This window comes from Schistocerca americana, chromosome 3 (assembly GCF_021461395.2).
Source record: "Schistocerca americana isolate TAMUIC-IGC-003095 chromosome 3, iqSchAmer2.1, whole genome shotgun sequence".
Taxonomy (NCBI): Eukaryota; Metazoa; Arthropoda; class Insecta; order Orthoptera; family Acrididae; genus Schistocerca; species Schistocerca americana.
In genome coordinates, this window is record NC_060121.1 from 406,446,645 (window position 1) to 406,473,260 (window position 26,616).

Consider the following 26,616-nt stretch of genomic DNA (forward strand, 5'->3'; position numbering starts at 1 on the left):
GAACTAAAGTGTATATTCTTTTTAAATAAATGTATAACCAGTACAAAAAAACATGGGTTGCATGTTGATTAGTCACAAGCAACTTTAATTGTGGCACAAAGGAATGTGAACAGTCCATTTGCTATTAAATCAATGTGCAGTAAGAGTGAAGCTACCTTTGGTGTAAACTACACTCGTGCTCATAAATTAAGGATAATTGCAGATTGTAGTGCCACACAATGTGGCACTACACAAAACTGGCGCTAATAGCGTAGGCACATAGGGAACAAATACAACACAGATCTGTAAGTCCACGGTATTGGTGATGAGCTGAGAAAACCGTCCAGAAACACGTGCTACAAAACGCCACTGTTTCCTGGTCATGTACCCCGACATCAATACAGGATATGATCACCATGCATACGTACACAGGTCGCACAATGGGTTGGCATACTCTGGATCAGATGGTGGAGCCACTGCTGGGGTATAGCCTCCCTTTCTTGCACCAGTGCGTGTCGGAGCTCCTGATGTGTCCTAGGGGTTTGAAGACGTGCAGCATTACGTTGACCGAGAGCATCCCAGACGTCCTCAGTGGGGTTCAGGTCTGGATAACAGGCAGGCCACTCCATTCGCCTGATATCTTCTGTTTTCAGGTGCTCCTTCACGATGGCAGCTCGCTGGGGGTGTGCGTTATCATCCATCAGGAGGAAGGTGGGACCCACTACACCCCTGAAAAGGCGAACATACTGGTGCAAAATGGCATTCCGATACACCTGACCTGTTGCAGTTCCTCTGTCAAAGACATGCAGGGATTTACATGCACCAATCATAATCCCACCCCACACCATCAAACCACAACCTCCATACAGGTTCCTTTGAAGGACATTAAGGGGTCAGTACCTGGTTCCTGGTTCACGCCAGCTGAAAACCCAGCGAGAATCACTGTTCAGACTATATCTGGACTCGTCTGTGAACATAACCTGGGACCACTGTTCCAATGACCATGTACTGTGTTCTTGACACCAGGCTTTACAGGCTCTCGTGTGACCAGGGGTCAGTGGAATGCACCTTGCACCTTGCACCAGGCAAATAAACCATGTCTGTTCAGTTGTCTGTAGACTGTGTGTCTGGAGACAACTGTTCCAGTGGCTGTGGTAAGGTCCCGAGCAAGGCTACCTGCAGTACTGCATGGCCGTCTGTGGGCACTGATAGTGAGATATTGGTCTTCTTGTGGTGTTGTACACTGTGGACGTCCCGTACTGTAGCACTTGGAGATGTTTTCTGTCTGCTGGAATCATTGCCACAATCTTGAGAACACTCTTTGTGGCACACGGAAGGCCCGCGCTATGACCTGCTGTGTTTGACCAGTCTCCAGTCGTCCTAGTATTCTATCCCTCGTAATGTCATCAATGTGTGTTCTTTGAGCCATTTTCAACACACAGTCACCATTAGCACATCTGAAAACTTCTGCACACTTAGTCGCTGCACCGTACTCTGACCAACACACTTCTGCGTATGTGGACTGCTGCCAGTGCCTCCATGCGATGACCGCAGGTCAAATGCACCCCATGGTCATACCCCAAGGTGATTTAAACCTGCAAACCACCCACCAGAGCGTTGTTTCATCATGTATCAGCATTATCCTTTATTTATGAGCATTAGTTTAGATACACTGCTAATTTATTCACTTAAGGTATCAGTACCTTTTACTGCTTACAAGAATAAGAACTTAAAATGTACTGTTGGGGAAAGAAATTAAGTGAATTAAGTTTTAAGGTAAAATGAAGGGTTCTGCCAAGAGTTCCTGTGAATGTTCCAGACACATAGTTGGAAATGATGTACTCTCTGAGCAGAGTAAATACAAATCACCAGATCACAGCACAATATTAAAAAGAAATTGGAATGGATAGTGCCACCTTTACAGAAGCAAAATGTGTCTACAACCAAGGTCACATAGATGTTTTCGAATCAAGCCTGTTTACAAAGAATTTGGGAAAGAAAAGTGGTCATTGATTCCATTCACACGTAATGAATAGAGTACAGCCAGAAGCCCAGTATTTTTAATGTTAGGTTGTCCAAAAACTTCAAAAAAGGTTGGACTACCTTATTTGTAGACATGTCATAAAACCTTTGTGAAATCAAGATCTCCGAATTGCTACTGGCCAAGTTCAATATGCTCATCTTGGTGCTGCCACGATACATTTCTTAAGAGCATCAAAATGGATTTTACTGGGAAAAGTTTTTTAAAATTTTACAGAGGCCATGTTCGCTTCACTTAAGACTCCATGTGTTGAATGTACAGTTGTTCCTTTTTTCTCCTCCTCTTTATCAAGAGTGATGGAGGAAGAAATTGATTCATGTGCTAGGGAAAAAGTCAAACAAAAGTAAAGTGTAAGTGGAAAGTTGTGTGCCCTAGAGAATGAGTGTCTGTCTGTAAGTGGGATAAAAAATTCATAAAACTATTCAAAATTCCAATATGTCACTGAAAGTCACTAAAGTTTTTACTTGTTTTGTCTTTATTGCCATACATTTTTCTCCTTAATCTTCAAAATATGTTATTATAGGAAAGAGAAGGAGGGAGTATGTATATCATGTAGAAGTTTGTAGTAGCAAATAAAAGTTATGTTTAACTACAGAGTCTTCACTTCACTTAACACTGTAGTCAAAAGGCCTGTTGCGGCTTCGTCTTAGATTACATACTGTAGTAAGTTTCATTTTTGCTCAGTTACTGAAGTGTTTTTCAGAGTTACATATATTTATATCATTATTTAAGTTACAATTGTTCCTGTGAATTTGATGATAATTTTGCATGACAAGTGAAAAGAAAACCTGGATCTGTAATGACATCTACAATGAAAAAAAATGAAAAAAAAAATCTAAAATAAATTTAAAACCAAATATTTACTAAGTGATAGTAAATTAAGAAATATGAACAAAATAACTTGTGCTCCAACTATAATTTCTTTCCTATTTCTGAATAGCTGTGTTTCCTCACATTCTTTCCACTTACTTGCTGGATGAAGTAGCCTGTTAGTGAAAGCTGGCTTTTTTTGCTCATGTTTATTGCTGTGCCACCAATTAATGAATAGTAATTTATTCTCTCTATAGGTCTAAATTGTTTGTTTTTCTTTTGAATAGGTGAGTGGCTACCTGAATCTGCTGGCTAATGCATTCGACAACTTCACTCATGGCTTAGCAGTTGGTGGTAGTTTCATGGTGTCCTTACCTCATGGTGCACTTACAACATTTGCAATATTGCTCCATGAAATCCCTCATGAAGTGGGTGACTTTGCAATCTTGCTGCGTTCGGGTTTCTCACGATGGGATGCTGCAAAAGCCCAGGTGTACACAGCTGGTGCTGGTGTTGTTGGGTCAATGACAGCAATATTACTCAGTGGAGCATCAAACACAGTTGGTATGCACACTTTTGTATATTATATTGATAAACCTGTTTTATGTATTTTGATTACTGACAGCAAGGTATTTCTTGTGAGTTGGGTAGGTCGTTTGGTGAAAGTCTTAACTGTTACAAAAGAAAACACATTTTACCTCTGTTTCTCAAGCATCTGTTGCATACAACATAGTGCGACAACAGAAAATGTGCTTGCAGTGTCTAGGTCATATGTCATAAAAATTTGTCAAACATCTGCAGAAGGTACTTCTAGTGGGAATATAAAATATTTCTATTTTTTAAATTCATTCTGTTGCTGTATTAATTTCATAGCTATTGTTTACTGTTATCAACAAAATGAAAATCAAAACTAAAGTCTAAGTAGCTAGATAAAGTAACTGTGACATAACAGTTCTCAGGTCTGGTTGTTAGCTTCACTAGTATGCTTAAAAACTTAATTTAACAGAACATTAAGCTGCACACTCACTAACTTTAAGACTCTCTTTCAGTCAGTAGAAGTAGGTCCACCTTGATAATGTACTTCACTGCATTTGGATGTCATTTTGAAACATCTGATATTGATTAAGTTTTCCCCATTCTCACAATGGCTCCACATCATAGTATACGCCATGTAACTGAATTATATTTTGATCTGCCCATGCCAGTCCTCAATTTATTAAGGAACAGCAGTTATAATATCCTGGAGTGATGTCTTTGGCAGGTTTCATCCAGTCACTCATCTCCACAAAAATTTGTTTATATTGGTCTTTTTTTGTGATAGTGTAAGCTCATGGGTGTTCGTCATATATTTTTTTCATATCTGGAGTTATGATATCGTTGTTGTGGTGTTATGTCAGAAGCTTGGTTCTCTTCACTATTTTTTCCTCTGCAAGCCTCTTCTTAGTTACATAACTATTGTAGTGTACATTCACATGTAACTGCTGGCTATAATCAAGCCTTTATTAACTGCATCATGTATGAGGAAGCTGAAAGCATGAATTTCAAGAGTTAATCCACACTTGAATCGGCTCTCTATCAGCATGACAATGCCAGACCACACGTAAGTGCTATGACATTACAGCAATCTGACTCCTGGGGCTCACCATTGATCATATTCTGACTCCTGGGACTCACCATTGATCATATTCTGACTCCTGGGGCTCACCATTGATCATATTCTGACTCCTGGGGCTCACCATTGATCATATTCTGACTCCTGGGGCTCACCATTGATCATATTCTGACTCCTGGGGCTCACCATTGATCATATTCTGACTCCTGGGGCTCACCATTGATCATATTCTGACTCCTGGGGCTCACCATTGATCATATTCTGACTCCTGGGTCTCACCATTGATCATATTCTGACTCCTGGGTCTCACCATTGATCATATTCTGACTCCTGGGGCTCACCATCGATCATATTCTGACTCCTGGGGTTCACCATCGATCATCTTCCATGCAGTCCCAGCTTGGCCCCATCTGATTTTCATCTGTTTCCACAACTTAAAGAACACCTTCGAGGACTTCACTTTGATAGTGATGATATGGTGCAAGCAGAGTTGAGGCTGTGAATGCATCAACAGTGTCAAATATTCTACTGTAACGGTATCAATAAACTGGTCTTTCATTGGGAGAAATGTGTTTGTTGCCAGGGTGATTATGTTGATAAATACATGTCTAGGCTTCAAGAAAAAGATTTAGAATGTTAATAAAGTCTGTTTTATTTTTAAGAAGTTTTAAGAGTTTTCACATACAAAATTCAAAGGCATTTCCAGTATGCCCTCATATTTTTTGGTGCCGCGTTACAGTTATCGTTGGTGTGGTACCTCTGAATGTGCAGCACTAAATATATTGTGTATTTTTGAAATTGGCAGTGGGAACATTTGCAGAAAACCACCCAGTAATACTTTTTAAGAGAGTTGTTTATCATTTCTTCTGTTCCTGTGTATGTATTTGAACTGATCGCATTGCTAGTGTCATTAGTAAAAAGAACTAAGTCTGCTTGTTGTATATTAGACAAAAGGTTTTTACATAAAGAAGAAACAATAGTGGAAATTGATTTGACCTTTAGGAATCCCTTAAGTGATTCCTCCCCATTCAGAAGACTCTCGCCTGCTTACATTGGTTGAGTTATTAAGTATAGCTATCAGCATTCCTTTGGTTAGATATGACATTATCAATTGGTTGGCTGTACCATAGATAGCTTACAGAAAATACCAGCTGGCCCTTTTTTTGTCATTTAGTTATTCTAAAATGTGATGAGTGAATGTGTATTTATTTTTGAGAGAATAGATAATGTTCTTAATTTCGCAGGGAGAAGTTCATGATATATTATATGATTGAATTTTGAGAGTTGTTTTTCAACACACCGCTGTGCTTTTTCTGTTGATCTGTTGATACCTGTGTCTTTTACTACAGTTTAGAAATTATGATTTAACATATTTGTTACCTGAGACTAATAATTAATAGCCCTTCCATTTCATTTAGAAAGAATGTTTCTGTGCTGTAGCTTCTTGTGTTGTCTCTCATTTTACTACTTCCCATAAGGCCTTAAGTCTGTTGTAGAAATATCGATTTCTGAGATGGTGTGCATGTTCCTTATTTTTTTAATAACTCAGCTTAGCAAATTTGAGTTGTTTGTGCCATGTGCAATTGCCACAGGAGTTTTACATGTTCTTACCAAGAGAGATATTTACCTTTTCCTTCCACAAGGTACTTTAATCCATCTAGCACTCTGCAGTTTTCTGACGTGGCTGTTTAATGCCCTTTTTGTTAGCTTACGGGGAAGCTATTTTCAAACAATGAGATGAATTAATCATGGAAGAGATTAAATTTTATGTCAACATTTGGTTCATTATAAATCTCATCAGAGGTCATCTCTAGTAAACTATACTGAAAAATGTTTGTCTTGGACTCATTAGTTATTCTAACTAATTTTCGCTAAATAGTACCTTTACCATAAGGCAGTGCCTTATTTATCCTGACTAACTGCACTTCATATTCAAAGAGAGTATTTGTGTCTGGGTATACAGTTACTGGGTGTACTTGCTTCATCAAAGAAAACATTGTAAATTAGGGTCCTACTGTCTTTATCCACCTGTGTTGGAAAGCCAGTTACCTAAATCAAATTGCAGGATGCAAATGTTTCCAGATAATTTTCCTTATGAGAATCTCTTAGAAAATTTACATTGAAACACCAGAGACTATTAACTGCTTGCTGCTGTCTGACAACATAATAAGGAATTCATGTGCCTCATAAAAAATCATAATTTCGCAGTGGGGCTCTATATACAGCTACAATTAAAAATGAATTATGTATCAGTATTAATTCACAAGCACACACTTTTATGTGCTGACCACTACAAAATTTAATTGTTTCAGTCTTTCTGAACTTACGTTTTGTCATAATGTATGCAGCAACTCCGTTTTCCCGTATTAGTTCTTCATGAGTTTCTATTTTAGAAATAGGCAAGAAGCTTTTCTGCTTTATTACTCAGTTAATTAACAACACAACACAAGAATATGAAGTCCACATGACTGCAGTACTTGCACCACATCAGTTATTGACTAGTGTAGCAAGTAAGTTCTTTTTTGTCTCGGCCTTCTGTTAATTTTGTCTGTGGTTCTTGAAGGTACAGACTTATCAAAGGTGATAACTAGGAAGGTTGTCTCTGTTTGGTAGTATGGATCCATTTAAGGTGATGCCCAGTTTCCCTTCTAACTTCATTCATTTGCCTTGTTCGGGATATCCAATCAAGAAAGAGAACCTTTAGGGATGTGGAACGAGTCATGGTCTACATTAATAAAAGATAAGGAAATTATAAAAAGTTAATTTGTGTACTGTATTAACAGTAAACTATCACTCTGTTGCTTAATGCTGTTCACATTTATGGCATCTAAATTTAATTGAGTGTATTGGAAAGAAACCATCTGTCTGCTCTGCTACAGTGTAGCAATTGATAGGCTAAAATTTATGTGATTAAAAGTGGTATTTTTCAAGAGATTAGGCGAGAATGCCATGTTTGAATAATGTGTCGTGCCATGCTGATTGTTGAACAGCTTTCATAAGATGTCTGTAGTTATGTGGAAATTGTTTGATATTTGTTGTAGAGGTATCAAGCTCTATAGGAAACTTAACCCAATTTACTTTCTAGATGTTGTATCTTCTTGTGAATGGACCAGTTGACATTCTTAAATGAGCCAACATCATGGCAAATAATGAGTCTGTTTTGTGTGTTAGGGTAGAGTCACCTATTGGTTTGGCAATTTGTTGGCAAGTTATCAGAAACCACAATTTAGTCAGAGTTATAGCAACGTTTTCCATGTTGCACTGTTAAGAGTAAGTGGAATTCACCAGCATGGAGCAATACAAATTTACTTTCCTCTACCATTTTTAAATGCTTTTGCACTTCTCATCAGTTCCAGACTATCCCTCTGCTTCATTGTTGTTGTTGAAGTCTGTTATCATTATGTTGGTATCAGGTGGATTCAAAGGTCTGAGATTAATAAACGGGAATGGTATGTTAGGTGGTTTGTATGCTGAAATGATGTGTTTTTCCCCCCATGAGCTCAACATCATATAAGCTGGAACTAGCAACTTCTCCTGCTTCAGTCTGTGGTCTGGCAAAAGGCACTTTTATGGTAATCGTGCAGTTCTTCAGAGATGAACTCTGTTCATATCATTTTCCTTACAGTTTTATATTTGGACGTGTACACATACGACTGGTACAAAATAGTTTTACTATCCCTTAAAAGTAGACACCAGCATTGTGTATAATCTGTGGGGAGCAATGATAGTCTGCCTTTGATGAATGGGGTGTGTGAGGGGTAACACCGTCACAGATGCACATGAGAATAGCTGTAATTTTCACATTATTTTGTAGGATTCTGTAAAACTATCGATTGTCATGGTAATCCAAAATGCTGCCATTTGGTTTATGGGAATTTTATGGGATTGTACAATTTGGTCTATGACTCACCCAGCACGATGACAGAGCAAAAGAAAACCTCTGTCATATTCATAATATTTCAAGTGGCATGAGTAAGCAGTGTGTCATAGCTAATTCTCTATTCCTGTCTAACTGTGTGGAACACATTATAACGCAGTTTCTCGTGTGCCCAGGAGTTCCTCCATAATGTGAAGCACAGTAGTAAACACTAATCCTGATTTTCAAGACAGCTCTTACTAACACAGTAAGAACAGACAATTTTACTTCACTGGCCAACAAACATTTGTCATGTTTTGGTGTTGACAATTGGTAGTTTTTACCCACCTTGTCACTGCTCTGTAAGCACACAGACTCTTAAAAGTATCATGATATTGTTGCACTGTACATCCTGTGGCATATTCAGTTTTTATCTAACTCTGTTCTTCTTGTTTCGAAAACATCATGAGAGCACTACATTAGGCTGCCTGATAGAAGAGGCTCTGTTCTTCATGTAACTGCTTGCGTGGAGCTTTTCTCTAGGTGGAGCCTTTCCCTATGCCTTGGTCAAGTTTATGATCACTGACAATACTCGGGTGTCCCTGGGCTTTTGGGTGATAGAAATACGTGAGAAATTGCATTTTCAAAAGTGATGGTAAGTTCTTTAGGAGTTAAGAAAACATAGGAAAAAACGAACGGGTCTGAAAACTTTTCTATGGAAGGATAATCAAAAATGAGCAGAAAATGTTATGAACAAGAGAATGCATATTGTAATATTTGTAGTATGGAGCTAAATATAGTTTATTAACACTAGTTATGGAGAGGATTTTATGCTGATATAGTAAATCAAGCTATCTCCATCAAAATGTTACTGATGGGAAAATAATAAGAAATTTTAGTTTACTTTTAGACAGAATTTCTCTCGTCAACTTGGTTCATAAATTTCTTCTTCTACACTGTTTTTAGAAGTAAAAAAAATTTCAAAGATTTCAAAGCCTGCTAGGAAATGTTACCTACATGCTAAATGAATGAGTGGGATATGTTTTTGCAGTTCATCATTACGAAGTACTTCACTATTTACCTAGCACTGTTTGTATATCACACTGCTTGACATTTGCATTTTAGGTATAATGACAGACTCTTTAATTAGTCCCAGGTCCCCCATCTACTTATTTGTGGTAAATTTTCAGTTAATTAGTCCCAGGTCCCCCATCTACTTATTTGTGGTAAATTTTCAGTAAGAGTTAAGCGTTTATCATCACAGTTAGATAAGGGATACCTACAGACTCAAAGAAATGAAACTGTAGTGAAGTTCAGTGATTAGTGTTTTTGTTGCTATTAATTCATTGGTTGTTTGAATACAGAAGACAGAAACTGCTAATGTAAGTGTATGTTTCAAATGTCTCATATAGTCACCATGTTTGATAATACGATTGTAGGACAACCTTTTTTTTATGATTGTTGCATCTAAGGGATGCTAATGAAAAGATACATCAGATATAGCACTAATTGTAATTTGAAAGATATTTTTTGTCTGTGACTGTAGTGAAGTGAAAGAAGATGTGCAGAATATTGACAGCTGGTGGAGGGACTGGCAGTTGAATCTGAATGTAAAGAAATGTAATTTATTGTATATAAGTGATGAAGAGATCCATTACTGTTTGATTAAACTCCCGGTGAGAAGTCACTGGAAACAGCAACAGCTGTAAAATACCTGGTAACAGTCTGGAGTGTCCTGAAGTGAAATGACAAAATTGAACAAGTGAAATGACAAAATTGAACAATTTGTAGGATAAGCAAGTGGCAGGCCTAGACTTTTTGGGTGAATATTGAAGAAATGCAATTCATACATGAAAGAAGTGACTTGCAAAACACTGGTGCAACCAGTTCTTAAGTTTTTCTCATCAGTATTGAAACTTACAAAATTGGATTAATGGAAGAGAGAGAGAAAATCCAACAAAGAGTGACTTGTTTTATCAGGGCATTGTTTAGTGGGTTTAAAGGTGTTACAGAGAAAATCAACAAACTCCAGTAACAGACACTAAGAGACAGGTGGTGTGCATCATGATGAGGTTTATGTTCCAAGAAGTGTCAGGCAACATATTATTTCCTCCAAAATACTTCTTGTGAAATGACCAAGACGGGAAAATAAGAACTCATAAGACCAATTAACAGTTGTTATTCCTGCACACCGTTTGTGAATGGAAGAGGGGAAAAGCCAGGGGAGGGGTATTAATATTGGTTCCTCCCCCCATGAACCATGGACCTTGCTGTTGGTGGGGAGGCTTACGTGCCTCAGCGATACAGATAGCCATACCGTAGGTGCAACCACAACAGAGGGGTATCTGTTGAGAGGCCAGACAAACGTGTGGTTCCTGAAGAGGGGCACCAGCCTTTTCAGTAGTTGCAAGGGCAACAGTCTGGATGATTGAATGACCTGGCCTTGTAACAATAACCAAAATGGCCTTGCTGTGCTGGTACTGCGAACGGCTGAAAGCAAGGGGAAACTACGGCTGTAATTTTTCCCGAGGGCATGCAGGTTGACTGTATGATTAAATGATGATGGCGTCCTCTTGGGTAAAATATTCCGGAGGTGAAATAGTCCCCCATTCGGATCTCCGGGCGGGGACTACTCAAGAGGATGTCGTTATCAGGAGAAAGAAAACTGGCATTCTACGGATCGGAGCATGGAATGTCAGATCACTTAATCGGGCAGGTAGGTTAGAAAATTTAAAAAGGGAAATGGATAGGTTAAAGTTAGATATAGTGGGAATTAGTGAAGTTCGGTGGCAGGAGGAACAAGACTCCTGGTCAGGTGACTACAGGGTTATAAACACAAAATCAAATAGGGGTAATGCAGGAGTAGGTTTAATAATGAATAGGAAAATAGGAATGCGGGTAAGCTACTACAAACAGCATAGTGAACGCATTATTGTGGCCAAGATAGATACAAAGCCCACACCTACTACAGTAGTACAAGTTTATATGCCAACTAGCTCTGCAGATGACGAAGAAATTGAAGAAATGTATGATGAAATAAAAGAAATTATTCAGGTAGTGAAAGGTGACGAAAATTTAATAGTCATAGGTGACTGGAATTCGGTAGTAGGAAAAGGGAGAGAAGGAAACTTAGTAGGTGAATATGGATTGGGCCTAAGAAATGAAAGAGGAAGCCACCTGGTAGAATTCTGCACAGAGCACAACTGAATCATAGCTAACACTTGGTTTAAGAATCATGAAAGAAGGTTGTATACATGGAAGAACCCTGGAGATACTAAAAGGTATCAGATAGATTATATAATGGTAAGACAGAGATTTAGGAACCAGGTTTTAAAGTGTAAGACATTTCCAGGGGCAGATGTGGACTCTGACCACAATCTATTGGTTATGACCTGTAGATTAAAACTGAAGAAACTGCAAAAAGGTGGGAACTTAAGGAGATGGGACCTGGATAAACTGAAAGAACCATAGGTTGTACAGAGTTTCAGGGAGAGCATAAGTGAACAATTGACAGGAATGGGGGAAAGAAATACTGTAGAAGAAGAATGGGTAGCTTTGAGGGATGAAGTAGTGAAGGCAGCAGAGGATCAACTAGGTAAAAAGACGAGGGCTAGTAGAAATCCTTGGGTAACAGAAGAAATATTGAATTTAATTGATGAAAGGAGAAAATATAAAAATGCAGTAAATGAAGCAAGCAAAAAGGAATACAAACGTCTCAAAAATGAGGTCGACAGGAAGTGCAAAATGGCTAAGCAGGGATGGCTAGAGGACAAATGTAAGGATGTAGAGGCTTATCTCATTAGGGGTAAGATAGATACTGCCTACAGGAAAATTAAAGAGACCTTTGGAGAAAAGAGAACCACTTGTATGAACATCAAGAGCTCAGATGGAAACCCAGTTCTAAGCAAAGAAGGGAAAGCAGAAAGGTGGAAGGAGTATATAGAGGGTCTATACAAGGGCGATGTACTTGAGGACAATATTATGGAAATGGAAGAGGATGTAGATGAAGATGAAATGGGAGATACGATACTGCGTGAAGAGTTTGACAGAGCACTGAAAGACCTGAGTCGAAACAAGGCCCCCGGAGTAGACAACATTCCATTGGAACTACTGACGGCCTTGCGAGAGCCAGTCCTGACAAAACTCTACCATCTGGTGAGCAAGATGTATGAAACAGGAAAAATACCCTCAGACTTCAAGAAGAATATAATAATTCCAATCCCAAAGAAAGCAGGTGTTGACAGATGTGAAAATTACCGAACTATCAGTTTAATAAGCCACAGCTGCAAAATACTAACACGAATTCTTTACAGACAAAGGGAAAAACTAGTAGAAGCCGACCTTGGGGAAGATCAGTTTGGATTCCGTAGAAATACTGGAACACGTGAGGCAATACTGACCTTACGACTTATCTTAGAAGAAAGATTAAGGAAAGGCAAACCTACGTTTCTAGCATTTGTAGACTTAGAGAAAGCTTTTTACAATGTTGACTGGAATACTGTCTTTCAAATTTTAAAGGTGGCAGGGGTAAAATACGGGGAGCGAAAGGCTATTTACAATTTGTACAGAAACCAGATGGCAGTTATAAGAGTCGAGGGACATGAAAGGGAAGCAGTGGTTGGGAAGGGAGTAAGACAGGGTTGTAGCCTCTCCCCGATGTTGTTCAATCTGTATATTGAGCAAGCAGTAAAGGAAACAAAAGAAAAATTCGGAGTAGGTATTAAAATCCATGGAGAAGAAATAAAAACTTTGAGGTTTGCCGATGACATTGTAATTCTGTCAGAGACAGCAAAGGACTTGGAAGAGCAGTTGAATGGAATGGATAGCGTCTTGAAAGGAGGGTATAAGATGAACGTCAACAAAAGCAAAACGAGGATAATGGAATGTAGTCGAATTAAATCGGGTTATGCTGAGGGAATTAGATTAGGAAATGAGACACTTAAAGTAGTAAGAGTTTTGATATTTGGGGAGCAAAATAACTGATGATGGTCGAAGTAGAGAGGATATAAAATGTAGACTGGCAATGGCAAGGAAAGCGTTTCTGAAGAAGAGAAATTTGTTAACATCGAGTATAGATTTAAGTGTCAGGAAGTCATTTCTGAAAGTATTTGTATGGAGTGTAGCCATGTATGGAAGTGAAACATGGACGATAAATAGTTTGGACAAGAAGAGAATAGAAGCTTTCGAAATGTGGTACTACAGAAGAATGCTGAAGATTAGATGGGTAGATCACATAACTAATGAGGAAGTATTGAATAGGATTGGGGAGAAGAGGAGTTTGTGGCACAACTTGACCAGAAGAAGGGATCGGTTGGTAGGACAAGTTCTGAGGCATCAAGGGATCACCAGCTTAGTATTGAAGGGCAGCGTGGAGGGTAAAAATCGTAGAGGGAACCAAGAGATGAATACGCTAAGCAGATTCAGAAGGATGTAGGTTGCAGTAGGTACTGGGAGATGAGAAGCTGGCACAGGATAGAGTAGCATGGAGAGTTGCATCAAACCAGTCTCAGGACTGAAGACCACAACAACAACCTGAAAAACAGTCAGCCACACACCTTAAGGTGCCTTACTACAGTTTTTTTAAAATTATAATTTGTGGTGTGTGTGTGTGTGTGTGTGTGTGTGTGTGTGTGTGTGTGTGTGTGTGTGTGTGTGTTTTGTCACCAAAACATATATTTAACACAGGATTACTGCCTGTCATCTAACTAATTCTCTATTTCTTATTCATGTGTGAATATTTGTTTTTCAGAGGCAAAAACGTCTTGGATTCATCCATTCACTGCAGGAGGGTTTCTTCACATTGCCTTGGTAACAGTATTACCAGATTTACTGAAAGAAGAGAATCCAAAGGACTCCTTAATGCAGCTTATGTCACTTCTGTTTGGTATAGCAATTATGGCACTTCTAGGCTTAGTAGTTGAAGATTAAAAAGTGCATTTGGCAGCACAATGCAGAAGACGTAATATTATTTTGAAGTATGTCATTGTGACTTCGCAGGTTTTTGACACTAAAAGGAAAAAGAGAGCTTGTTGGTGCAGCTACATCATATCAGTAAAAGAAAGTATGGAATATAAGTTCACGTAACAGAGTTAATTGGATTTGATACCATAATGTGTTAAATTCCTTTTCTGTAAGTTTTATATCAGGTGACTTGGGAACTGGAAAAAAGTGATGTAATATCTTCTAATTTTTTTTCAGTTCGTTGTCTGATGTTTATTTTTTATTAGCTGATGTGAACATTGTCATATTACACAAAGTGGTGCTTCTTAATATTTGAAGTTCCTTTCATTAATGTGTTAAATGTAACACAAAGTCCTTGAAACATTATCATTACTTAGTTGTTTCCAGTTGTGCAGAAAGCTGTAATTATAGTTGATTATGACTGAAGTATTTGCTGCTTTTTGGACTAAAATTTATTTACAAATCTTCATTTTCACTGCCGTCACATAATAGTTCAGTTTTTTGGACAAAGTGGTCTGCATCATCGTGACAGCGTCTACCACAATGCCATTGTTCTATATAATGCACAACATACCTCATTTGATGGAGAGTGTTGATATCAATGAACGGTATTGTAACTGTAAATTCATGTTGCACTAATACACACATTGTTGGATGCAGTTACCAGTTTTTAAAATCCCTTTATTCTGATTTCAAAATTTTGTGGACCTACGTCATAGCTTCTTTCGTTGAAAAATTTGAAAGCTAATGTACTTACTTGTTTTTGTTGTAGAATGACAATGATAGAGGATGTTTACAGATTCCTAAAATAGAAGTGATTGCTGTTTACAAAATATGTTTTTGCCGTTACTGTAGATAAGTTTTACATTTCAAATTAATTTTGCAGCAGAATGCTTTTATCCTTCCATTCTAAAACCGTGTTATGAATAATAATAATAGTAGTGTTAGCTAAATGAGGACATGAGAGATTATTTATGTATAAACATTAATTTTTCAGTCTTTTTAAATGTCTTTTTCCTCAGTAGTTAACGTTCGTTATGATAGTGTAATTTTTGTATGTTCTGACACACACAATATTTCACTATAAGGCACAGTGTTTTCCACACTGTCCTCAGAAACTTTATAGCTTTAACAAAATGATATATCAACTAGTCAGAATGTTGTTAAGCTGTAATTAGTAGACGATGTGCACCCAGTCACAAGTGTGTTCGAAACTGAGTGACATCACAGATAAACTCCCATTAGAGTTTTGTACATTTTGACCAGGTTAATTGTAAATACAAATGAAAAAATATTTTTGTGTAAGATATAAAATATATAAATTTTATTGAAAATATTTGAGTCTACATTATACCTACCCCTTTTGATTTATTTTTATTAACCTTGCTACTTCCTTTAATTTCACCATTTTGCGTGATGCCATATACTATTAACAGTAAGTGAATTAAAGGTGGACACATTGTGACTGTTTCATTACAGTTTTAGTATTAATTGTCTGTCCTTAAACTTCCAGAAATTATATTTTATCTTTGTGTGTTTCCTTGCTTGGTGTCTTGTTATCGCTTATTCCATAATTAAAAATCGTTTCCTAGTCAGGGACTATTAGCAATCAAATATACTTTATTTGTAAAGAAATCATATTGTGTAACTGACAATATGCCAGAAAGACAAAACTTGTTTGCGGCATAAAACAAAGAAAATGCTCTTCTAATTATTTTAAATTTCTTCTGTTGACTTAACACCATTGGTAGGATGTCTTATTTACAGGATATTCAAATATGATTAATAAATGCATGTGTATTTACTAGTCAGCATTCTACTCAATGTTTCTTCTACAGTGGCCTTGGTAGTGAAGATATAGTTAAAAAACTTGTTTTGCAAGTATTAATTACTTATTACTAAACAGATTCAGAGAGACTAATTCAGACACATGAGGTACATAAGCTCATGGGACAAAAAATTAGTCACCCCTAGAGAAATCATTAGAAGCATTATTTAATACTGAGTAATTCCACCCCTGTAGTTTGATAACTGGCTGGATTCGGGTAGGAAGTGTCCAGGAGGTTCTGCAGGTATGCCACATCCAGGTATTGCTGAGGATTTGATAACAGAAATCCACCAAATTTCAGGGATGCTGTGTTTTACCTGGTGTTCCATCGTGCCCCACAGGTTTTCTGTGAGGTTCAAGTCAGGTGATTATGCAGGTCAGTCAAGATGTAATAGTGGGGAGTGTTCAAAAAATGAGTCACATATTCTTCCAGTCCTGTGCTGTTGTCTTTACTTGCCTGTATGAGCAGTGGTCTTTTTCAAGGTGACCAACCCCAAATGTTCATTGCGTGTCATTCCTGCCCCAATGTTTTCTGCCAACGGGTTGGGATGGACCTTCATCCACTGCCTGCAGCAGTTCCTGTCAAGCTTGGAAGCGATTTTGATTCACAAGCTGTGGAATATTTCTCTAGTACCCCTCAGTCTGTGTCATTTTACAGCCACAGTTCCAATGTGTTTTGTGGCCGCATTTGTTATACCACTGCTTTAATCGTGTTGAACAGTTTGCCACAAAAGCCAACAAATCCAACAACTTGACACACCGTGTGGCCATTGGCAGCCAAACACAATTGCCCCTTTGTGCTGCTCTGTAACCCTCTCACATTTACTCATGTTTCCATACAATGTCCATGTGAAACCTATATGACTCACTGATCACTGCTGCCTTATGCACAAATTGTGGCAGTGCATGTACGGTTGAGCATGTGACGTGACCACTGCCCCATCTGTAAATGTTTTAACGATTCATCCTTGCATGCACTGGAGTGGCTAATTTTTTGTCCAGTGAGATTATGTTCTTTTCATTCTTTGTACATTTCTTTTTCTGAGAGAGTAATGATGTTCCACATGCTGTTCCTACAAGATGTAAATTTTACTTACAGTATTACAAATTTTCTTCATATGAGAAAACAGCTCAAGTCAGTCAGTTCTAGAAAGATATTCTTTTATGCAGAATGATATCATAGTTGGTGCAACAGTCTTGAGGGGAATGGCTTCTCAAGTTGTAAATGATTCCTTTTATATAATACAAGTAGCCAATATTCAGTACTATGGAACCATCAGCATTCTGCGTAGCGAGTTTGTAAGCATTTTGCATATCTTTTATTTTGATCACCTGGTCTCTTCTTTTGTTTCTGAGTGTGACTGTAACCCACATCAAATCGATTTGTATTAAATGAAAATAATGGTATATTTTCTTCAAGAAAACTAATTGAAGTCGGAGTAACTTAAGGACTAAATATTCTCTCTGTTACATTATTAGCTGTAGAATGAAGGTAACCTTGTACATTATTGTCTTCATACTACTTGGATAATTGTTCTGATATGTGAAACAATGGCAGACTTTAAGTAACTCCTTTATGAAGATATTTTCATTGTTTTTTTCTTCAAACATTTTACTCAACATTGCAACTTTTATGAATCTGGGTTCACACCATGCGTGATAGTATTTCAATCAGTGTTGGTCAGTTGGTGCATTATACCCAGAAATATTTCAGAAATACAGGGTGTACATAAAGTCCGGGAACACTTTCAATTATTTATTGCACAAGAACTAAACATTGTACAGATGTCATACATATTGCATTTTGAAACTCTGAAAGTTTTTTTTACAAACATTCGATATGCGAACCATGAGTGACATGGCAGACGTCAATACTGTAGTCGAAATCTTGCCATACCTGTCCCACCATGGCATTGTTGACTGTGGCAATCGCTTCCCGTATTCTCTCCTGGAGCTCTGCTACATCAAGTGGTAGATCTTTAATGTGCCCCCACAGAAAAAAGTCACATGGAGGGAGATCTGGTGATCGGGGAGCCAATTTCGTGAAACAGCTCACGCTGCACTTGAACTCTCCATTTTTGTGACTAGTGCTGACTATCAGCAAATTACCAAACCACGCTGTGGGGATATACATGGGGACTTTCAGGGTTCCTCTTCAAAAATGACATATGTATGGGTATCTGTACAATGTATGGTTCTTGTGCAATAAATAATTGAAAGTGTTCCTGGACTTGACGTACACCCTGTACATCCTTGCATACATTAATGATAGGGGTAAAGACAGCCACACATCATATAATTGAAATACTAAATGTCTGGCTGGCACATAAAATTCAAAGTTTTCCAAGCTGTCAGACAATGTCCTCCTTTGGAGCTAACAAACACAAAAGAAGCACTCAAATAAACATGCTTGGCTAGAAGGAATAGTCGTAAAGTTTGAATTACCACTGCAAAAAAATCAAGTCAAGACCATGACCCGCATCTCGTGGTCGTGCGGTAGCGTTCTCGCTTCCCACGCCCGGGTTCCCGGGTTCGATTCCCGGCGGGGTCGGGGATTTTCTCTGCCTCGTGATGGCTGGGTGTTGTGTGCTGTCCTTAGGTTAGTTAGGTTTAAGTAGTTCTAAGTTCTAGGGGACTGATGACCATAGATGTTAAGTCCCATAGTGCTCAGAGCCATTGCCAAGACCATGACACTTGATGGCTCTTTGTCCTCTTGGCATTCACACTACAATGAGACACATTGTTCCCAGTGATGGATAACATAGAGGAGACCTTGGTTGTAAAAATCTGCATTTTGACAGTTTGGGAAATGTTGCACCTGAAAAATCACATACTCATCGTTCTGGAAGTATCTGTCACGTAATGTTTTCTTCACTCGAGGAAAGAGGAAGAAAGCACCAAGCCCCATGTCATAAGCATATTGTGTGTGTGTGTGTGTGGGGGGGGGGGGGGGGGGGGACAAAGTACAATTGCCCACGCATTCAATGATACTTGGTATTGGCAGCCTTCAGTAACTTCAGCAGGAGGTTTCGACAATATGTTTTCTGATGATTTTCTTCTCATGTGCATAACCTGTTGATCCCACCCTTTGGCATTACCAAAAGCACTCAGTATCACTTTTCATTATTTCACTGACATTTGGTCAGTGAGAACCTTACAATCATCCTATTTGGCAGTTGACAGCTGCACATTATAATAATTGCTCGTTTATGAATGAGTTACAATAAATTTTTCATATCAAGCATTCTGAACAAACATCTTGCAGCGAATCAGCTAGAATGCTCAACTGACACTAATATATGTTAAAACACATATGATTGGAAACACATGTTAAAATAGTACAGAATACCATCTCCCAAGGTGTTGTTAATTTAATTACTCTCAAATTTGAACAGTAAAACTTACAAGAAAACAACAGGCGGCTTAGATCTCCAACCATCTCATTGTCACAGTTACAAAAAGGCGTTCATTGATGTTCATTCCACACAGGGGAGGCAGAAAACACCCAACTCAAATATCATCCCGCATATCATAGTGATGATTAGTCTTGATAAATCATGATCTTTAAACAGGATTTTGTTGTGGATGATAGGTTGTCCATCTGGGTAGCACCTTCTTCGAACATGATCTTTCATGTCTCACATTTTCTTGCCATGATTGATTAATGGTGTGCTTCTGGGTGTTCTGCTGAGGTCTTGTTTCCATTTTATCCTCCAGCCTGGTGGAGCTAAAGGAAGTCAGCACAAGTAACAGCAAAACTCACAGCACCTGTAGATAATGGTGACTGGGTCAGTCGCAGAACTATTGAGCAGAAAATGGAAACAACTTGGCAGAAAACACAGGTGCACATCATTAATGATTCTTTGTTTTTGCCACTTGATCATGAGTTTCAAAGCCAGGCAGAAGCATTGTATAAAGACATAACCTCTTAGAAATTGCTTCCTTTGCCAGCGGGTCTGCTTCTCTTTATTGGTTATACTGTGGAACCTCACATAGCAAGCATAATTCAATCCAGAATCTTACTCGTAGTGCCACACTTGTTAAATGAAACAATTTGTCCCATATAAATTAATGTAAAATACAATAATGCGTTCCACGCAAAAAAAGTACTAAAAGAAAATTCAAAGAAAATTATACATACGGTATTATGTGCTTTATTATTCATTTTTTTTAGAAAGCTGTCTATAATTATTTGTTTCTGCCAGTGCTTCAACACTCTGCAAAAACGCGACACAGCATTATTGTCAAATAAATTTGTAATGCACATAGCCACTGCTTTATTGGGGTGGTGATTTTCAGTGTATGATGCAACCAATTCCCATGCTTTCACAATTTCTCTTATTGTGCCAGAAGATTGCTGCTTTGCTGTTACCGCTGCCTCCTCCTTCTCCCCCTCTGAAGAACTGCTCTCCACAGCTTCCTGCTGTGAAACACGCTGCATCTATATAAGCTCTTTGGTGGTCATTTCTTGGCTGTGATCTTCCACAAGCTCATCAATATCATTGTTATCCAGATCTAGTCATATGCTGTTGGCCAAAGAGGCAATCTCAATGACTACAGATGCCACAGGTATTGACTCAAATGCCTCGGAGTCATATTCAACAATGCACACCAGCCAACGCTTCTTCCAAGCAGAAGTGAGTGTTCTCTTGATAATCTCTTCCCATGCCTTTATGATCATCTTGACATAGGCAACGATGTTGAACTGTGTTCCAAAACTGATGCTCCAAAACTCTTGGAGAGTGAGACTGGTAGCATCAATCAACTCAAAGCAATGCTCAAAGAGTGCTTTAGTGTAGAGCTTCTTAAAGTTAAAAATAATCTGCTGGTCCATTGACTGGAGTAACGGAGTAGTGTTGGGAGGCAGAAATTGGATCTTGATGAACTGAACTTCTTCAAGGAGGTGGTCTTGGAGATTGGGCAGGAGCATTGTCCATAATAAGCAAGACATGGAATGGCAGATTCATCTCAAGCAAATATGTTTTCACCGAAGGACCAAACACTTCATTGATCCAGTCACAAAAAATATCATGTCACCCAAGCCTCGTTGTTGGACCTGCACAATACATTTAACCTGCACTTCTGGACTTTACACTTCTTGAAGGCTCATGGAGTTTCTGAATGGTAAACAAGCAGTGGTTTAATTTTCAAATTGCTGCTTGCATTGGCACAGAATAGATGTGAGAGATGGTCTTTCATTGGCTTGTGACCAGGGAATGCACTCTCCTCTGCTGTTATGAAAGGTAGGCTTCGGCATCTTTTTCCAGAATAGGCATGTCTTGTCGCAATTAAAAACCTGTTGCGGCAGATTACCCTCAGAATCTACAAGCATCTTGAAGTTGCTGATGAAGTTCTCTGCTGCCTTTGTGTCAGAGCTGGTTGCATAGCCATACCTCACAGTGCTGTGGATGCTGGTTCTTCTCTTAAAATTCTCAAACCGGCCATGGCTTCCCTTAAACACTTCTTCGGTCGCTGATGATCCTGGTGTCTTCTTAATCAGGTCGGTGAAAATCATTCTTGCCTTCTCACAATTGATGATCTCTTTAATAGTGTCACCTTACAATTGCTTTCCATTTATCCATATAAGGAGCAATATTTTGGTGCCCTCCAGAATTTGAAACGTTTCTTTAGTCTTGTCATTCCCTTTGAAGCATCTACCTCTTTAATCTTGTCCTTGTTCTTAAGGATAGTGCAAATATTTGATGTAGACCAATTGTATGTGTGTGCTAAATCAGCAATTCTCACACCATGTTTGCGTTTTTCAGTGATTTTACATTTCATTTCTAATGTCATTTTCTTCCACTTATGGTTGTCTTGTTCAAACTTTATATTCGAGGACATTTCTATGAAGTTTATAAAATTTGCATGCAAAAAACCACTGTGTGAACACAAGTTTAGAGAAATGGTAGCAGAAAGAGCACTGAACCCAGACTGCAGTACATACTAAAGAAATTGCCGTTGCTGACAGTGAAAAGTGTTCAACAATATGAACATTTCCCCACCTGAATGGCTGGTGAGATCTCACTAAATTGTCATCACTTCTTATGTGAAACATCGCTCATTAAGCAAGTCATTTCTGTACAATTTGTTTTGCTTGTTACGCAAATTGCGCATTATTGGAAGTGCTCATTAAGCAAAGTTCCACTGTACTGCTGTAGTTAAATCCATACTACTACTACTGTTGTCCGATTGCAGTTTCTACATTCTGTAAGCTCTTGTATTCTTTTAATAATGTAGTGGTTCCCTGTCCTAGAATGTTTCCAGACCTCCAGTGCTTTTGCTATAGACATAGTCTAATAGTAGCAACACTTCTGTTTTGGGGAAGTTTCTAAAAAACCTCAGTGCCTCTTTTCTCATGAAGCTTTCGGTTATAAATGTAAAAGTTTATTGAGGAATCTGGAACAATTTTCCTACTGAGATCAATTGACTCCAAAAGACATTCTACATGACAGTTGTCTTTCATTTTCAATCAATATGCAGAAGCTGTGCCGCCTTTTATACTAGCCCAGTTGAGAGTCTATATGCAGAAGCTGCTGAACTACACCTGTCATTCCAGTGTGATGTTCTTCTCAGCAGATACGCCTGCCGTTGTCTGCCATGCCTGGCCACCCATCCTGTGCCTCCTTCTTCAATGACTCTTTTTGACTGCCAGTATGGGGCGCATCCCTCTTCTCTGTTTCTTCCTAGAGTCTGCTTTCGGCTGTTTCTCCAGCAGCAAACTTCATGCTACCTGCCGCTTTCCAGGTTGGACTGATCCTTCACTGCCTTGGCTTCATGCGGCGACCCATGTTCCCCTTGGACTTCATTCGCTTCCTAGGGACACTATTCTAGATTTGATCTATCGCTATAAGTTTCTCAACCTTTGCATGGATCAGCGATAGTACCTTTTTGTATGCTGATGGCTGTCGGACTGACTGTGGTATCAGGTGTGCCTTCATCATTGGCACTGACCATTTTCAGTATTGACTTACGGATCACAGCCCAGTACTTGAAAGCAGTGCTCTTCACCCTTTATCAGGCCACACTGTACTTCTGGTGACACAGGCTTCTCAGTTGTGTCATATGCTGAGATTCTCTCTGTGCCCTTCAGAGCCTCTCTGTGCTGTACGCAGTCCATGCTTTAGTGCAACGGGTCCAATAAAGATTCCACTTGCTCACTCTTGAGGGAGGCACTGCAATGTTTATGCGGGTCCCTGGTCACATTGGTCGGACAGGAAACGAGGCTACTGATGCTACTGTCAACACTGCAGCTCTCCTACCTCAGTCAGCTAGTTCTTCCAATCCTTCCAATGATCACTATGTTGCCATCTGTCAGCAATTGGTGCCACTTTGGCATCAATGCTGGTCTTCCCTTTATGGAAACAAACTCTGGGGAATTAAACCTCTCCTGGCTGCTTGGCCGTCTCCTCTTGGCTCTCTTGCCACAAGGATATCATTTTAGCTAGGTTGCATATTGGGCGCTGTCATTTCAGCCGTCGCCATTTGTTAGATGGTGATCCCCCACCACTTTGTGCTCGTTGTCATCAACCTTTGACAGTTTACAATTTCCTGACAGAATGCCCTTTTTAACCACTTACATACATACATACATTAGAAATGTATGTTTGCCGTCAGAGTTACTGGCTGTTTTAGCTAATGATGTGCTGGCTGTCAACCAGATTTTTATTTTTCAGCTATTGGAGAAGTATGGCGAAGGACATTTAATCTTTAGTTCATATCTCTGTCGTCTGTACAGCGTATTTTTTGTACCTTTCTGCAAGAAGAATTCTTTGTTTTTAGTTGTCTTTCATTCCATCAATTGGGCTTAATGTGTAATCGTTTTAACTCCTTTTTCGTTTTAGCGTTGTAGGGTTATGACATGAGTGCATATGACCGTAGCTGTTTTTGCACCCTAAAACAAAACAAAAGAACATTTTTAGGCAAGCTGAGTATTTAGTTTACGATAATGAAGAAAGGAAATATTTATTAGGTAGCCATTGCCTTCTTATGTGCTGTAGTTTCTTTAGTGCCTCGAGGTGTGCTATTCACAGCTTCTAGACATGTTCTACTACATTTGTATTGAAATTGTCTAATTCTTTCAAATGTGGCTTTTGACTGTTGTGGTATAAAATGCTGCCATAATCTGTTCTGTAGAATTAGAGTTCTGTACATGATAAATGACTGGGGAGTGCTTCCACCACACTCTTGAGATATATTAAGTAATGTTAAGTATATTATTTGCAATTAAGTTTCTGACGTGAGGTATCCAGGCATCAAGTGTTACTTCCAGGAATCAACCTCATGATTTTAGTGTAAGTTAAATAAGTCCAGAAGTGTAACAGATTGTATTGTATTAAGTCTCCTCTTTGAAAACAATACAACCAATGACTTTTTGCCGATGTTTATGTCCCCTTGATGAACGTATCTTATTACGTTGTTTAGATCTTCTTCTGCTTGATCTTTCAACTGGTGAGCCGAACAGATGCTGACACCATCTTCATAGTGAAGAATGAGGGTTGGAACTGGGTCACACAACTCAATATGCAAACAAATAAACAATATGAAGGAAGTGACCCAGTATTGTGGTGATCTGGAATGAGTGTATCAGGGCCCATTACATTATCCTGATACCTGAAGAAAGACTTCCTCTCTGCCTCTCATATAAATCTTTTAGGTATTTAATGTCCTTATAGTTTTCTGCTAATGTATTCTCTTGCACATTATCATAATCTCTGTTAATATCCAAAAAGGTACCCACAACAAAATGGTTCCAGTGAAAGGCAAATGTGATTTCCAGCATAACACCACTAAGTTATTATGGCTCCTCTGCATTTTCTAGATCCATACTTTATTAGTGAAAGAATTTAGTATGTTTCCAGTCTTTGTTTTACTAACACTCCAATGTCTTTACAGATCAGGATGGAAAACCACTGACTTTCAACAGGTCTTTACTTGGTTCATGTTTAGGGATGATGAGTTGTATTTTCAGGTCTTCGCATACTTCTTGCTTGCATATAATTATGTAATTAAATATTTTAACTAAGATAGTTGAGGCAGTTGCAGTAAGTTGCATATTTGGGTAGTCTTTTTCTGATGAGCTGTACTGTTTAAATCATAGTGTTATAAAGCTCTTCCACTGAAAGTGGCTGCAGTAGAAAGTGGTTATTATAATTATGGTTTTCTGTGAATAATACAATTTTATTAATTGCAGTTGAAGTGATTCTATCAAGGAAGTCGTTTAGTCAGGAGGGTGTCACGTATCCAGTAGTATCAACTTTTCTGTTCTGAAACCTGTTAACTTTGCTCCATATATCAGTAATGAATACCTTCCTGTTGAGGAAATTACAGAACCCATTCTGTTAATTTCTTTTCTCTCATTTCAGTGTTTGCTTCACATGTGTATCCTTCACTTTGTAAATGAGGAAGCCTTTCTGTTTGGCTTCTTCATTATTTTTGGCAGTGCCAACTGTTGTCTTTGCTCTTGACTTCAGACATCTTTGGTTCCACTACAGACTTTGACATATCTCACTTCTGAACCCTTTCTTTTGTTTAAGGTATGAAACCAGAAGCTCCATGTTGCTGCATTTGTAAATTCTTTGCATAGCTTACCTGGCTATGGCTTTGTGTACTTACGTACTTGAAATGTGAACAGTTCTGTGTAACTAATGGTATGTATGGTGTTGCCTAGCATCTAGTTTCATGAATGAATGTACACTTCATTCAGAGTGATCTGGGTATCAAATGTTAAGATGCAAGTTCACAGATGTATAATGCGCTTTAAATTATTTTGGATAATTATTTCTTATAATTATATTCACTTCCAACACTTCTACAGTTGAAATAACAGCCTGCAGTATTTCTTTTTCTGGTAAACTGACACAAACACTGTATATAACTTCTTGTTTAAAAAATAAATAAGATGGAATTTAAGCATCTGATTCCCTGCTGTGACTGCACTAACAAATTTTCTGATGGGGCAAGCTTGATTTCTATTTTCAGCCTGTTCTGTCATATTTGAGAGATGTTAATGATACAATAACAAGTGAGATGTTAATGGTATGATTACAAGTTTGTGGATTATTCTTGTGAACGAACTTCACTATGGACTTTAGGTGTAGGCTGCCTAAGTTACTTGTATTGCCCTCTAAGTAAGAGGACATCACATCTACAAAGTTTCTCTGAACCATGCAGGTGGAAATGGCCTCTCCAGCATATCCAGTGCACTTGCAATCCTCCTGGCCTAAACATTCACTAACCTGTTTCTCACTGCTTCACCTTATACCTTTTCCTTTCTCTGTTGCCCCACCACTTCTCTTTCCCCAGACAATATGCTGCCTTCTCCTATCACTCTGCCTCCTCCACCCACTGCCCATGCTGGCATGTGCTCTCTCTCTCTCTCTCTCTCTCTCTCTCTCTCTCTCTCTCTCTCTCTCTCTCTCCCTTCCCCTCCCCTCCCTTCCTCCTTCTTCCTCCTTTTCCACCCCTCTCTCTTTTCCTCTTCCCTCCTTATCCTCTCCCTCACAAACCATTCCTTTCCTCCTCCTACCCCC

At 38.7% G+C, this 26,616-nt stretch overlaps 1 protein-coding gene across 1 annotated transcript in view; it reads left to right on the forward strand.

The window, feature by feature from the left end:
• Positions 1-15,595, forward strand: part of LOC124607028 (zinc transporter ZIP13 homolog) — a 195,475-nt gene extending 179,880 nt beyond the window's left edge. Inside the window, exons 4-5 of the mRNA XM_047139193.1 lie at positions 3,118-3,394; positions 14,048-15,595. Coding sequence (XP_046995149.1) covers positions 3,118-3,394; positions 14,048-14,226 — 456 coding nt within the window. The 3' untranslated portion in view covers positions 14,227-15,595. The remainder of the gene's footprint in view (positions 1-3,117; positions 3,395-14,047) is intronic.
• Positions 15,596-26,616: the final 11,021 nt, after the last annotated feature.